Genomic DNA, 13,955 nt, shown 5'->3' with positions numbered 1-13,955 from the left:
GCTACTTTAACATCTTGACAACTCAGGTTGAGTGACGCTTGTTCTGTGTCACTTACTGATGGCAGACAGAACGCTGTAACACACTTAGCTAACAAGACATGCTCGTTTTCACAGGACCTGGACCTCAGAGGCAAAGAGAGCAGATCAGTGTTAGCTGAGGATACAGAGACCATGGAGACACAACATAGATTTCTAAGGGATTTCTCATGGGAAGTGGGGAAGAAAGTCTGTAATAAGCCCATTCAGATGTGTTAAATGTAAAAACCTTTCTTAATGGCTTAATTTTAATTGCCAGGAAATTGCTTTTGCAGGTGACTCACTGCTTAAACACTAACCTGGAGGGAATACGAACTGAAGTCCACTTTTAGGCAGCTGGGTTCTGGAGATAAACTGCTGTCTCTAAGTCAGGCTCTACAAGGAGACACACTGGCATTCTTAGAGCATAGCAGAAAAAAAGCAATGAACAAATGAAGAAGCCCCGAAGCCTAAAAATGAAGAAGTTAATTGTAGTTAACTCAGACGCAGCTAAAGGAACCTCAAGTTGGGAGCGCAAGGCTTACATATCTCGAAAAAGGAAAAGGAAGCAAAAAACAGGAGTTACATGAAACACCTGGGAGGCTTACCGAGACAGAAAATAAATCCCATCCCAAGCAAGGCTGGCAGCACCACTGATCTGAGGTGCTATCCTGTTAGGACGCTGCTGTCAGCCGCCACAGGGGCACGCACGCAATTTCCTTTTTGTTCTCCCTTTAAACGAGGTGTTTTTCCTGCTAACCCACTTTCCATAACCCCGTCATCAGGCCCAGCCGGGGTCACCTCAGCGCTCACTCAGCGCTCCGAGGACCCGATGCCGCACGCAGCGCTCCCGCAGCTCCGGAGCGGCACGCCGGGACGCACTCAGGGGCCATCTTACAGGCTAAAGGACCGCGCGGCGCCGGCAGAGGGCGGCCTGGTGGGCCCGCCGCCCGTCACCGGCTGCCGCGGTCGCCGTGACACCGCTCCGGACCCGGAACCAACAGCCGGCGGCTCGGAAATCCCTCCGGAGCCACGCTCGCAGCGCCTCAGCTCAACGGGCGCCGCGGCGACCGCCTCGCCCAATCCCCGCCGCAGCAAGGACGGCGGAGGCTCGCTGGGTCACGTGACCGAGAGGGCGGTGCTAGCGCGCCCCCCACCGGTCACCGCACTCACCAGCCAGCTCTGCCCTCCGCCGCCGCTCGGCGCCTCCGCTTCCGGCTGCGGCCGCGTCCTTCTGCCCGGCCCGCGGCGGCTCCCGGGGGAATAGGCGGCGGGGCGGGGCCGGCCGGGCTGGGCGGGGCGTCCGGGGAAGCCCATGAGGGACCGGGCAAAACTGGCAGCCTCTCCAAGGAGGCGGATGTTTCCAATCAGGGGAATCGGCTGAGGGAAGGAAATATCGCTGCAGAGCTTTTGGGACAGCGGAGCGGGTCCAGAGGAGGGCCACTATGATGATCAGAGGGCTGGAGCACCTCTCCTGTGAGGAAAGGCTGAGGGAATTGGGCTTGTTTAGCTTGGAGAAGAGAAGGCTCTGGGTAGATCTCATTATGGCCTTCCAGTACTTAAAAGGAGCGTAGGAACAGGAGAGGAACGGCTGTTTATGAGGGTGGATAATGATAGGACAAGGGGAAGTGGTTTTAAACTGAGACAGGGGAGGTTTAGGTTAGATATTAGGAGGAAGTTTTTCACACAGAGGGTGGTGACGCACTGGAACAGGTTGCCCAAGGAGGCTGTGGATGCCCCATCCCTGGAGGCATTCAAGGCCAGGCTGGATGTGGCTCTGGGCAGCCTGGTCTGCTGGTTGGCGACCCTGCACACAGCAGGGGGTTGAAACTGGATGATCATTGTGGTCCTTTTCAACACAGGACATTCTGTGACAAGCTGTGAAAAGAGAAGCGCTACCTAGTGAAAGGGCTGAGTCAGGAATTGCGTGAGAATCTACATGTAATAACAGATATAAAAACACAGCTAGGCCCAAATGAAATGAAAAATACAAGGAAGAACCAGAAAAAAAATTTTAACATATTTAATGTAAAAAAACCCCAAACATACACGGGCTACACTATCACATTTGACATTCTAACAGTTGCAGCTTGAAATCGCAACTTCAATTTAAGGAAATCTCATTTTTGTAAATTTACAGTTGCTTTAAATTGCTTATAAAACAGTGAACAACGACAAGAAGTCAATTTAACAGTAAGTTGTTATCATTTATTGTGATCACAGACAAGCTAACCATAGATAGAACTGAAGCCCAATGCACTGTTTGTGTAGAGAGAGATTTGTCATTCAGATGCTTTATCTGTCTCATAAGTTTAACTGTCTGCAGAGACCAAAACTCTTCTAATTTGTATTATCCCATTCCCTCATCCAGTCGCTATAACTGACTCTCAAGGCAAATACCTGCCAGTTTGCCCCAAAGCCAGTCTTTTAATATTCTTTGTGCAAAGGATGGTGGAAGAGAAGACCAGATTAATCCACCCGAAAGAAGCAGAGGTTTTCTTAATATATATGAGTAGATAATCTTAGTAACCCTTTGAAGGTAGTGAGGAATATCTGTTTCAAATACACGATGCCTCACATCCTTTTCTTTAAGAGATGAACCATATTTCATATTACCTGTTTTATTCCTATTACAGAAAAACTAGGATGAACAGCTCAGATACAGATGTCTAAAACGTGGTGGAAATTGCAATTAACAGAGCCCAATATTTGTAGCAAACCATTCAGAAGTATTGAAGATTTTTATTTCTGAGTGCTCATACACACACAACCCAAATCTCTAAAACCTAAGCATGAATTAAATAAGAGGAAACTTCATGTACACGACATTGTACTAAACACAAGAGAAACAAAATTATGGAATTCTCTTGGAAGTTTTTGGTGAAAATAGGCTGTAATGCGTAGTAGCCATTTGTGCATTGAATCATTGAGCATGTCTTCAGAACTGTATTTGAACAAGCAAGCTTTGGAAAAACTAAGAATATCCATGTTTCTTGATTTAATGTCAGCTGATACGAAGGAAACATTAGTCTTCCATAATTGTCAATGGTGGAAAGGCAACATGGAGAAAAAAATCCAGCATGCTGGAAATACAGACTGTAACAACAGCTACATTCAAACCCACTTTTTTCTAAACCTTTCTCTCTTCCATAGTATGTGTTCTGCACCATTCCAGGAGCCTGTTATGAGGTATGAGAAAATAAGAAGAAAGCTAACATTATAACTGTTTCTCTCTCAAAATAATTCTGAAAATAAAACAACAACAACAAAAAGTTTGCATCTTTCAAACCCAAAGCATGCTTCAACATTATGCTCAGTCATAAGAGTATCGTTACTACTCTCATACAAGTAATCACAATGAACTTATACAGCACTAAAAAAATGATATAAAACAAATAGTCCCACACATAATAATACAATAGGTTCCCAGAAAACTAATCAAGAATAAATCACACTGTCTGTATTGAAGAGTAAACACCATTTTCAAGTGCCAACAAAGTGTTCAATTTGTTAGCATGCCCCTTCCATATAGGACTCGAGTAGAACAAAGTGATTTCTACACAGGAATTTCTGCAACAACTTTGGTTTGTAATGAGCCACAGAGAATTCAGACCCCATATATAATATCAATCTACCGGATTTCTGTAAAGCTAACCCAGTAGGCAACAGGGACAACTATACATATGAACTTCATGATGAGAATAATAATTTAAACTCAATGTCATATTCCAAATATACAGAAAATACTTGATTATATTAAACATCTATTTTCTGCTAGTTTTGGGATCTAGCCAGATCCCAACCCTTTAATACCTTATGACTGAAGTCTCTATATCCAACGCATGCTAAGCTGCATGGAAAGCCTTAGAAGTCTGTACTGAAGGGTTTATCTATTTCAGCACATTTCAGATATGAAAGCTCAAATGTAAAGGCTGAACTATACTGGTTGTCAGAAGATGGGAAGCCATACTGGTGCAAAACCAGAAGAAATGAAAACAATGCATCAAAGTTGGTACCCTACATGAATAAATTAGTCTTGCTGAGAAACAGAGTATGGTAGCAGGAGAGGAGCACTGCATTAATACAAATGCATGCCTCTGGTACTTCAACTAAAATCAGCGTGGCAAATATAAGATTTGTGCATGTGCAATGCAGGCATATTAATTCATTCAAAGCCAAATTTGTGCAGTATCACTGCCACAGCCTTGCTGGCTAGATTTGTAGTTACTCAGGAAAGAATACTGCACTGAAGCAGCTGCACTACTTATGGTGCCCAGACTAACTTTGTTGGAGGATGCTTAGTGAGCTCTGCAGACACACTGGTTCTTGAATCAACTGTCATTTTCAAAAGTTAGCCTACTGCAGGTTCAAGACACAGTCTAGATGTAGAATGTTTACATGGTAGTCAGATGACAAGTTCATGCGACAGCCTGTCCTGTGGCAGGCATTTCCCCAACATTTTAAATGGTTCCACACACTTGCAGATGAGTTGTGTGTGGTTGAATAACCATTGCACTAATTAGGAAAGCTGCAAATACTACATTAATCAATGTCTTCCTACAGGGATAAAAAGAAAGAATAACAAAACGCAAAAAAGAGCCTAAGTTCCTCAGTTTTCACATCCAATAGAAGTCATCCAATCTGAAAAAACAAGCAAACAAATAAGAAAATAGACATGAGATCATTCCCTGAAGCAGGAATATAAATACTAGCAAAAGAAAATACAACTCTGGACAGCCAGAGTTTAAACACATCACAGCAAGTTGAAAAATGACATTGTATCAATTGGTGCCCCTCTCTGAATCACCCCGCATCAACGTGATCAGTTTACACATTAACAGCTACGCTTACCTAACTGATTTCAGCAAACTCAGCAGCCACGGTTAGACAAAGGTTTATCACAGTTCCTTCCACTTAATACCTTCTCAGTCAAGGTCAGATTGTCTGCCCACAGAAATTCTCTTTCTTACCAACAATGTAGGAGCTAGAAGGTGTTATGTCCTCAATCAAAAAGCACTGCAGTGCCTTAGACAACGAGAATCAGCTCCCGTGGATGCTATACTGTATTTAGACCACTGACTTGCTGCAAGAGCTAAAGGAACTCTGACTTGTGGCCCAACCTGTCTACACTAGATGAGGTTACCTGAAGAACAGAAACTCTAGCTTGCTCCTCTGACATCTGACACTTCTTTCTTTTCCATTTGCTGCTTGCTAAAATCTTGTCTTAAATCCAGGAGTATTTCCTCCACTTGAGCGTATCTCAGCAGCTTGGTGGCTCACAAACCTTTTATGGTGCACATTTTCACCTGTACAAATCCTGCAGTTCAAAGGGTGGAGCCAGAAACAAGAAACAAAGCATAACTCAAATTACAAGATTAGACTGCCAGATAGAATCCATTCTTCTACTGGCTCTGTAGGACTAGCAGTAGAAAGCAGTAATAAAACTGAAGTGGACAGATATTCTTCATACTTGAAATGATCAGTATTTAAGCAGGAAATTGCACTTTTTCCAGAAACGCTTTCAGAAATAAATCTGCCTTCTGATATTCATCCTGCTACTAAAAAAGTCAGATGAAGATATCAAATTGCAAGTGAAAGCAAATATTGCTATTTTTTTCACAGCTGTGAAATTCCATCTGCATTGCCTTCGTATACCTACAAAAGTGTTCTAAGGAACTTCAAAACGCAGTTCAAGAGTAAAAATGAAAAGATCTCCAAACTCCAGCTGAAATGTTAGAATCTGCAGGAGGGCATAACTGGACATCCAAGTGTGCATTGCTGGTGTTGTTCTTCTTGAGAAACGATGACTGAATCCTTTACATGGTCAGGAGTAACCACGTAACACTAATAGTAAAGGGCATGCATGGACAACCTGAAAAGAAATATCAGGCACCGCCTTTCCTTTGCAATTGCTCCAATTTTCTTCTTAAGAGATTGTAGTTTTCCTTGGTCCCAGGTGCCATAGGATCAAGCTTCAGAGAGACTTCATAGTGCTTCTTTGCTAAGTCAAGATTTCCCCAGCGATGATAAAGCACAGCTGGAACATCAATAAGGGATTTCATTAGCAATATTGTTGAATAATGTGCAGTCTTGCCAGTGACTTGGAAAACAACATTAAAGCATTTGTTTCCAGTGAGGGTCTCTCACTGGCTGGTGGCACAGTAGCTGCTTGTTCTGTTGCCAAATGCAGGAGCAAAGCCTGGGAGCAGAACTGGAATGGGACTGATGGAATGAATTATGCTATAGCCACAAATGGCAGCTCTTATCTGGTGAGCTCCATTGTGGGTTATAAGCATAGCATAAACGAACCAATTTGCAGCCACTGAAGTGCAGCTACCTCTGGGTTGGATTGTGAAGCCCTCTTGATCTGTCTTATCATGTGACAGCTTCTCTGGGTTAGTGCCCTGTTCTTCACTGGCTGGCAGTTTTACCAGGAAGTCAAATAGCATCTGCTTAGCAGGAAGAAGGCTCCAAAGATTGCCTTTTCTTTTAAACCGCCATGAATATGAAGCAAACAAACAATACAGCTGAGGAGAGTTAGAAAATCTCTTACCTAAATTACCATGATAACTGGCAGCATTTGGATTGGCTTTAATTGCCTTGAGGAACAAAGCTTCAGATTCCTGAATAATTTAGAAGAACAAGTCAACAGAGCAGTCGACACTTGCAGTATGTAAAATAAAGCAAAATATACTCAAAATTGTAATTGAAGGAGATCTCAAACACCAACTATATCTATGTGATTCCACAATATGTATAATCTAAGCTTGCATAATCCTGTAGTTAAAATGGCTGTAGCCTCTGGAAAGAGAAGTAACAATGGCACAAATATGTGCCAAGATTTTGCAGCTTCACATTATTTTAACTGGGAGCTATTTAGCATTAGTGAAGTCTGTAAAAGTGGTTTAATTACATCACTTGCTCAAGTTTCAGTTAAGGCAAGCATAATATAGTACAGTATCTGAGAAAACTGCTTTTGGACATCTTCCCCTTTAACACAATTTTCACCATTTAAAATGCAAGCATTCCAGTAAAACTCTTTCAAACAGATGTTTCAAGATGGTTCTTAATGAAGAATAACTGAGTGTCTGTCATTTAAAAATCAAACCAAGTGAAGCATTCTTCACATTTCTTGCAAGCTATTTTTTCCATATACCAAGATGCAGTATGTGAGCTCTTAGAACTGTTGATGTCTGAGTACTTCTTAGAAAAGCTGAACTCTCACCAAATATTCAGAGGTGCAACTTTTGCTACATTAATTTCACAATTCAACATTTTTGCTTTACCATACCAACTGCTGATATAAACACAGAACATATTTCCTGAAGAAGTTTAGAAAGACACCCCTCAATCCACATTTACTCACATGCAAGTTTAGATATTTTCAGAAGACGCAATTTCACATAGATTCTGTGCTATGCTCTTTTAGGGAAAGTTGCTCATTTATTTTCAGTGCAAAACATCTAGAGACAAAATTTCCTCCATGTAGTAGTCTTCTGCCTTAAGGCACAAACTTGCCTAAGGTATGTGCAAGTTTTGGCATTGCTTTTCCCAGGCATAAGCAGCTGCTCTAGCATCCTCATATGCTGACTATTAAAGTGCCAAGATATATTGGCCTCTGAGACTCACAGTGTTTTAATACTTTGTTAATGATTTGGGTGATAATGATAATGCATTATCAGAAACTTTTCAGAAGCAGCACCTAATTGAAGGAAGTGGTCAGTACACTGGGAGGGAAGGCTATCACTCAGATCTGGACTGAATGGAGAAATAGAATGGCAGGAATCATATGATCTCTGCAGTTGGTTTGGTCCCTGTGGCCCAACCCCTGTTCCACCAGCACCACTCAGAGCAGGGTCCCCAAGTCCCCAGGCAGATGGCTTTTGGAGATCTCCAAGGAGGAGACTGCACTGCCTCTGTGGGCAACCTGTGCCAGTTCTCTTGTCACCCATACAGCATGCAAGCACTGCCTAGTGCTCAGAGGGAACCTCCTGTCCTCCAGCTTATGATCCTTGCATGTTCTTCTGGCACTGGGCACCACTAAAAAGAGCCTGGCTCCATCCTCTGTGCACCCTCCCTTTGAGTATTTACAGATACTGATGAGATCTCCTCTGAGTCCCCTCTCCTCTGGGTTGAGCAGTTCCATCTCGTAGTCTTTCCTTAAATTAGAGATGCTCCAGTCCCTTAATCACCTTCATGGACTTTTGTCAAACTCTCTCCACTATGTTCACGTCCCCCTTGTATTGGTTAGTCCAGAACTCGGCACAGTACTCAGATGCGGCCTCCCAGTATTGAACAGTGGGAAAGGATCACCTCCCTTGACATGCTAGCAATACTTTGCCTAATGCAACTCAGGACATTCTCAGCCTTCTTTGCCACAAGGACACTCTGCTTGCTCCATGCTCAGCTTGGCGTCAGTTGCCAGGATCCCCCTGTCCTTTTCTGCAGAACTTCTTTTTCGCTGGGTGACCCACAGCATGTACTGGTGCTTGAATTTGTTCCTCCCAGGTGCAGGACTCAGTATCTCCTCTGGCACCCTCCACCGTTCAGAAGAGAAGATGAATGGGAGACCTTATTGCTATCCACAACTACCTGGGCAGAGAACGCACAAGAAATGGAGCCAGACTATTCTCACAACAGGACAAGAGACAAAGAAAATTAATGTGAAATTTCACTTAGATAAAAGGAAACACCTTTTCTGTTTGTATGTTTGTTTTTTAACCATGAAGGTGGTCAAGCACTGGAAGGTGTTGCCTGGAGAGGTTTTAAAGATATTCAAGACTCAACTGGCCACTGTCCATGGTTTGGTCAGGGATTGGACTGGATGACTCTAGATGTCCCTTACATTCAAAATTGTTAATCACAGAATCATAGAATGGCCTGGGTGAAAAGGACAAAAACGATTATCTAGTTTCAATCCAACCTGCTATGGTGCAGGGCTGCCAACCATTAGACCAGGCTGCCCAGAGCCACATCCATCCAGCCTGACCTGATTTCTAATGCCTCCAGGGATGGGGCATCCACAACATCCCTGGGCAACCTGTTCTAGTGCATCACCTCCCTCTGTGTGAAAAAATTGTCCTATGATTCTAACTGAGTCACCTGAGAAATATCCCAGTACTCAAACCTCTGGCAGATCCTGTGGTGTTGCAAGATAATCTTTTTACATATAGCCACACAAACCTATACATCAACAACAGAATGGCTCTTGAAAGCGTGTAGTAGTCAGAAATCCTACAGCTTGTAATTTTTTCCACTGCAAATTCTAGTATTTCAGTTTAAGTAAATAAGTAAATCTCTGCTTTCTTCATCAAGCAGAGTAACAACACTCTGAAAGATGTGCTGTCCAGTTAATTCACTTTTATGGCTAAATGTTGTCATCTACACAAAGGAGAACTAGAAAGGCTTACTGTTTTCACTGCTGAAATAAGATAGGGCAATATGTGCAATGTGTTCCAAGAAAATACATTGAAATACACGATCAGAGCTGACTCTCATTACCATACATCTTCAACCACACACTGAAAACATTTTCATTGCCACTGCTTTGCTCAGCAGTTAGTAGAAGCATACTGTCTCATTAAAGACTATTGAAGGTGAATCACTTTCATATTATTGCAGATGTATAGAGTAAATATACATTCCAGTACATCCGGTGATACTTCAAATTACTCTGTCTTGCCAAATCTTTAAATTAAGCGTTGTCAGGAAACCTTGCACGCTGCATATAGTGAAGGCTTCGGGAAACCACACTGCATTCCATCTGCTGCCAAGCCCACAGTACAGAGCTGTAGTCTGGCTTCATTTCAAATATAAGAAAAAAATGCTGAATGTTTCTAATTTGTTGTACTTCTTACAGAAAAAAAATGTGGATGTATACATAACAAAAACACAGCATATATATTTTCAAAGAACTAAAAGATAGCTTAATTCTTTGTCCATTGCAACAAGAACAAGTATTTAAGTGAGAAGTCTATACTGGTATAACAGATGTTAATTAAAAACAAACAAACAAACAAACAAAAACCAACAACAAAACACAACAACTCCACAACAGGTAATCTTTTATGCGCTTTTGTTTCTGGAATAATAAATCATTCATGAATAGATACAAACAAATCGTAAAGGGTTGGAGGACTTTTTGGGGGTTGCTTGGGAAATTCATCTCCTGCTGAAAATCAAAATGCACTTAAAACCAAAGGAAAACATCCAAATTATTTGAAGGGAATCTCTGATAACATAATAAAATCTTTTTGACTCAGTGCCTTTTAAAATAACTACCCCAAACCAACCACCCAACCATAAATAAAACGTCAAAAGAACAAAACCCACCCCAAAACAAATCTTATTTTATGGCGACAGAGCCAGTGTAGCATCAACTTTTACACAGAAACATAAAAAGCAAATAAATGAAATGCCTGAGGTTATACAACAGAACAGATGCAGCCAGGCAGCCCTCTGCCAGTTACCTCCATCACCTTGACAGCCTCTATCCCACGTCTTCCTCACTCCTCCCAACTCAATAAATATCCTTAAAGAACCATCCTTTTCTCTCTGTTTTTACATGTTCAGAGGGTGGGCAAGAAATCAATTTCCCATACTTTTTTTTAATCAACATTTTTTCTCCCACTTAAAAAACAAACAAACATGCTCTATCTCCTTTTTCCAGGCCATGCAAAATACAGCTGCTGCTGTCATTATCTCCTTTTCTAACTAAGTCCACTTTCCAATTCCCTTAATTTGCTCTTCCTGTTATAACCAATCAACCTCAAGTTAGGCTTTATCATTTGCTCTACACAAACCTACTGCTCCCTAAAGAAATATTAAAACTCTCACTGGCTCTCTGATTTCTTTCCTAGGCTCTTTTGCTTTATTCAGGATTCTGGCTTGAGAGCTTTATTTTCCTCTACAACTATTCCCATGTTGCCCAATGCATTCCCCTGCAGCATAATGACCTCTCAGAACTGAACAGCATTACCTCCTTTTTAATTTTCTAAGGCAAACTTGTTTCTTCTACACTCAAAGAATGTTTCCTAGCAAGTTTTCCACATATTTTTTCTGCTTACTTCATTATAAACGTTTTTTATTCTGTCAGGCTGCATATTACCCTCGTTAAATAACTGTACAATCCTCTGTTCTTTCACACTCGTGATTCATCTAAGTAATACTAGCAATTAACTCCTCCATAATGTTACTCCTTATACATTCTGGGTGTTAATTTGTATTCTTCAAGAACATAGTTAAAGTAACCTGAAAACATATTTTATGACAGCTTCAAGGTAGAAAGAGAGGAATAATAGAATATACAAAAAATGAAACAGCCAGTCTAGAGCAACAGTCATGTGATGTATAACAGCACCATCAACATAAACAAAAGTGTTGGGCTGTCACAGGCCTTGGCTTCACAAGTGGACAAGTCATCACTCTACAGCTGAATACAACTGTGGAATTCAGACACAGTAATTGGTGAAAAAAAAAAAAAAATAAAAAATTCTAAGAAGTTTGACATCATAAAATCTTTCTTCTCTTACACCGAGGCTGTTCCTTCTGCACTATTAACATTACAATGTATCAAAAAGCCATCAAAACCCCCAAAACTCATGGTTCAGCAAATGACATCTTTTTTTCCTCAGGACTATCAAAATCTTGTTATTGTTTACATACATTAGTGCCTACAGAGTCCATTAAAGCAAATGAATATATTAGCTATACGTGATGTAGTCTTCAGATGCTCATACACTTTCTTTAGGAAAATAGTTCTGTCCCCAGCTGCATTACATTCACAACTCGTAAATATGAGTAGTTAATGTTGAAGTACCACTGCTTAGCAGGCCAATTGTACCCAAGAGAAAGTGTATGAATTTCTCATAATATTCTGGGATTATCCAGGTATCCTATCTTCAATCCAGGATTAGAGAATCTGTAGTATCTTCATTTTAGAAGATTTTCATTTTAGTTTCTGAGGTAAAGAGGTTAGAATTCATATCAAGTAATGGTAAATATTGCTTTCCTTTACATACAAAGAGCACAAGGGCAAGTATATCACATCTAATTTTAGACCCTGTACCAAAGCCTTTAGGCAGAAGGTTTTTCTCCATAGACAGAAAAGGAATATAAATGCCCTCTAGTGTGCTTAAGAGCCCATTTCTCATCACTGACCAGTTATGCTGTTTAGGGCAACAAAGTTCCAAACACCGGCATCAAAAATAAGGTCGGATGTATTTAGGCCAGAATCACATCATAATTCTGTGACAGAAATGGGTGTTGAATCCTGATTATTTAAGCCCACAGTCCACAATGACCTCCTTAGTTTCTACAGAAACAGAAAAGAAAAACCACAACAAAAACGAAACAGAGAAAGATCTAGTTACCTACCTTATATTTTTGTGATTTCCCCAGTACATTTGCCAGAGAAAACATAAGGGAATGATCATTAGGTATTAACTCCAGGGCCTCTCTTCCAACTGCCTCTGCTTGAGCTAGATTGCCTGGGAGCCCACACAGTGGAAAAAGAGAAAGCATCTTTTAGCACAGCCTTACTAGCTACTTTTCATGCTGCAAGCACACGTGTTTTGTGAATAGCTGATTACATGCATTTTTAAAGAAAACCAGGTATCTCAGGCACAACAAAAAGAAATGCAAAGTCCTATAGAAGGAAATAACAGAAAACCTCCATTTTGTTTTGAACAAATGACACTTTAAAAAGGACAAAAACACAGGTTCCAAACTTCTGAAGTTTGGTCTATAATACACACATGCCTGCACACTGATGGCATTTCAAACAAGGATCAGAAATTCAAGGATCAAGTTTATGGGCTGGATTTTAAATTATGCTCTATAACCAGTGAGTTAGATGGTATTCTAATATTTATGAAGAGTAGCTTGATAGCTGCAGAAGAAGTAGAACTCCTTTTGGGTAAATACAGATCAAGCTCTGAGTTTAGCAAGACACTGAATTATTCATTAAAATATTCAAATGGGCATATACCTGTGTTATCAAGCAATATAATCATATTGTTCCAAGCCAAACTATGCTCTGGTTTCAGAACTGTAGCATTCCTCCAAGCATTCAATGCATCTATATGGCGATTCAAATCCGCATACTAAAAAGAAAGAAAACTCCAGTAATTTCACCCTGATTTACTTTCCTATTATGGACTAAAGGTACTAAACAGTTATTAGCCCTTCTCATATCATTCTAGCAGAGCTTGCTCTTATAAACAAAAGTAAGAAACGTAAAAAGAGCACTAGAGTAGTATAGAAGACAGACTGGTAACATCACAGTTCCACGCTGCTCTTCCTCTGATAGCCAGGCTTGCTCTCAATTATGTTTATACCACTAGGAAGGGGATGAAAACCAGTATGTAGTTTAGAACTCCATACAAGAGAATAAGTAAACATTTAATATAAATATTTCCAGGAACCTAAGCTTTTTTATTTTTGGTGTGGTTCTACTGCCTAACAATCTGTTGAAATAAAAAACAAACTGCATCTATGTAAAACAGCCTAATATTGAGAAATTATTAAAGTTATCTCTTAAAAAAAAAAAAAAAAAGAGATCACAATCTACATATTTGTTTAGACATCTCTATAAGGAAAAGTAGCATTACCAAATCTGACATGGAATTATAGGAAAAGCACTGAAAATAGGAAATCGCTCTGAAGTACACAACAAATAAACTAGAATAACTATAAGCAAATAAAAATACTGCAGAATTATATGCACATGCAAACCATGCTAATACTGATCATTTATTCAAACCACTCTAATAGTGATCGTGTATTCAAAAATACTTACCAACCGCCCTAAATTGTAGTAACAATCTGGGTACTTTTTTCTGTGTTTAATTGCTGTCCAGTAGCTTTGCTCTGCCTCTTCAAACCTTCTTAAGCTGTTCTGTACTATTCCCAGATTCATCCATGCAGCAGCAAAATCAGGT

The 13,955-nt window shown here is 40.6% G+C and overlaps 2 protein-coding genes across 6 annotated transcripts in view; both read right to left on the bottom strand.

Moving 5' to 3' along the window:
• The window catches only part of GGACT (gamma-glutamylamine cyclotransferase), a 31,651-nt gene extending 30,363 nt beyond the window's left edge, over window positions 1–1,288 (bottom strand). The window contains exons 1-2 of one of the 4 annotated variants that reach the window (XM_048933243.1): window positions 1,189–1,240; window positions 336–485 (exon numbers count right to left, since the gene is read on the bottom strand). Coding sequence is in view for 1 of the 4 variants with exons in the window: in XM_048933237.1 (XP_048789194.1) it covers window positions 624–645 (22 nt within the window). In the remaining 3 variants the exon portion in view is untranslated. Of the gene's footprint in view, window positions 1–335; window positions 486–623; window positions 921–1,188 lie in introns of those variants that run through there. The other 3 variants (XM_048933242.1, XM_048933238.1, XM_048933237.1) reach the window with 3 other exon arrangements.
• Window positions 1,289–2,033: 745 nt separating this feature from the next.
• Window positions 2,034–13,955, bottom strand: part of TMTC4 (transmembrane O-mannosyltransferase targeting cadherins 4) — a 56,166-nt gene continuing 44,244 nt past the window's right edge. Inside the window, exons 14-18 of one of the 2 annotated variants that reach the window (XM_048933193.1) lie at window positions 13,814–13,955; window positions 13,004–13,118; window positions 12,391–12,503; window positions 6,569–6,638; window positions 2,034–6,052 (exon numbers count right to left, since the gene is read on the bottom strand). In XM_048933193.1, the coding sequence (XP_048789150.1) occupies window positions 5,901–6,052; window positions 6,569–6,638; window positions 12,391–12,503; window positions 13,004–13,118; window positions 13,814–13,955 (592 nt within the window). In that variant the 3' untranslated portion in view covers window positions 2,034–5,900. Of the gene's footprint in view, window positions 6,053–6,568; window positions 11,975–12,390; window positions 12,504–13,003; window positions 13,119–13,813 lie in introns of those variants that run through there. The other variant, XM_048933194.1, reaches the window with a different exon arrangement.

Source organism: Lagopus muta, chromosome 1 (genome assembly GCF_023343835.1).
Source record: "Lagopus muta isolate bLagMut1 chromosome 1, bLagMut1 primary, whole genome shotgun sequence".
Taxonomy (NCBI): domain Eukaryota; kingdom Metazoa; phylum Chordata; class Aves; order Galliformes; family Phasianidae; genus Lagopus; species Lagopus muta.
This window is presented reverse-complemented; position numbering and strand designations above follow the sequence as displayed.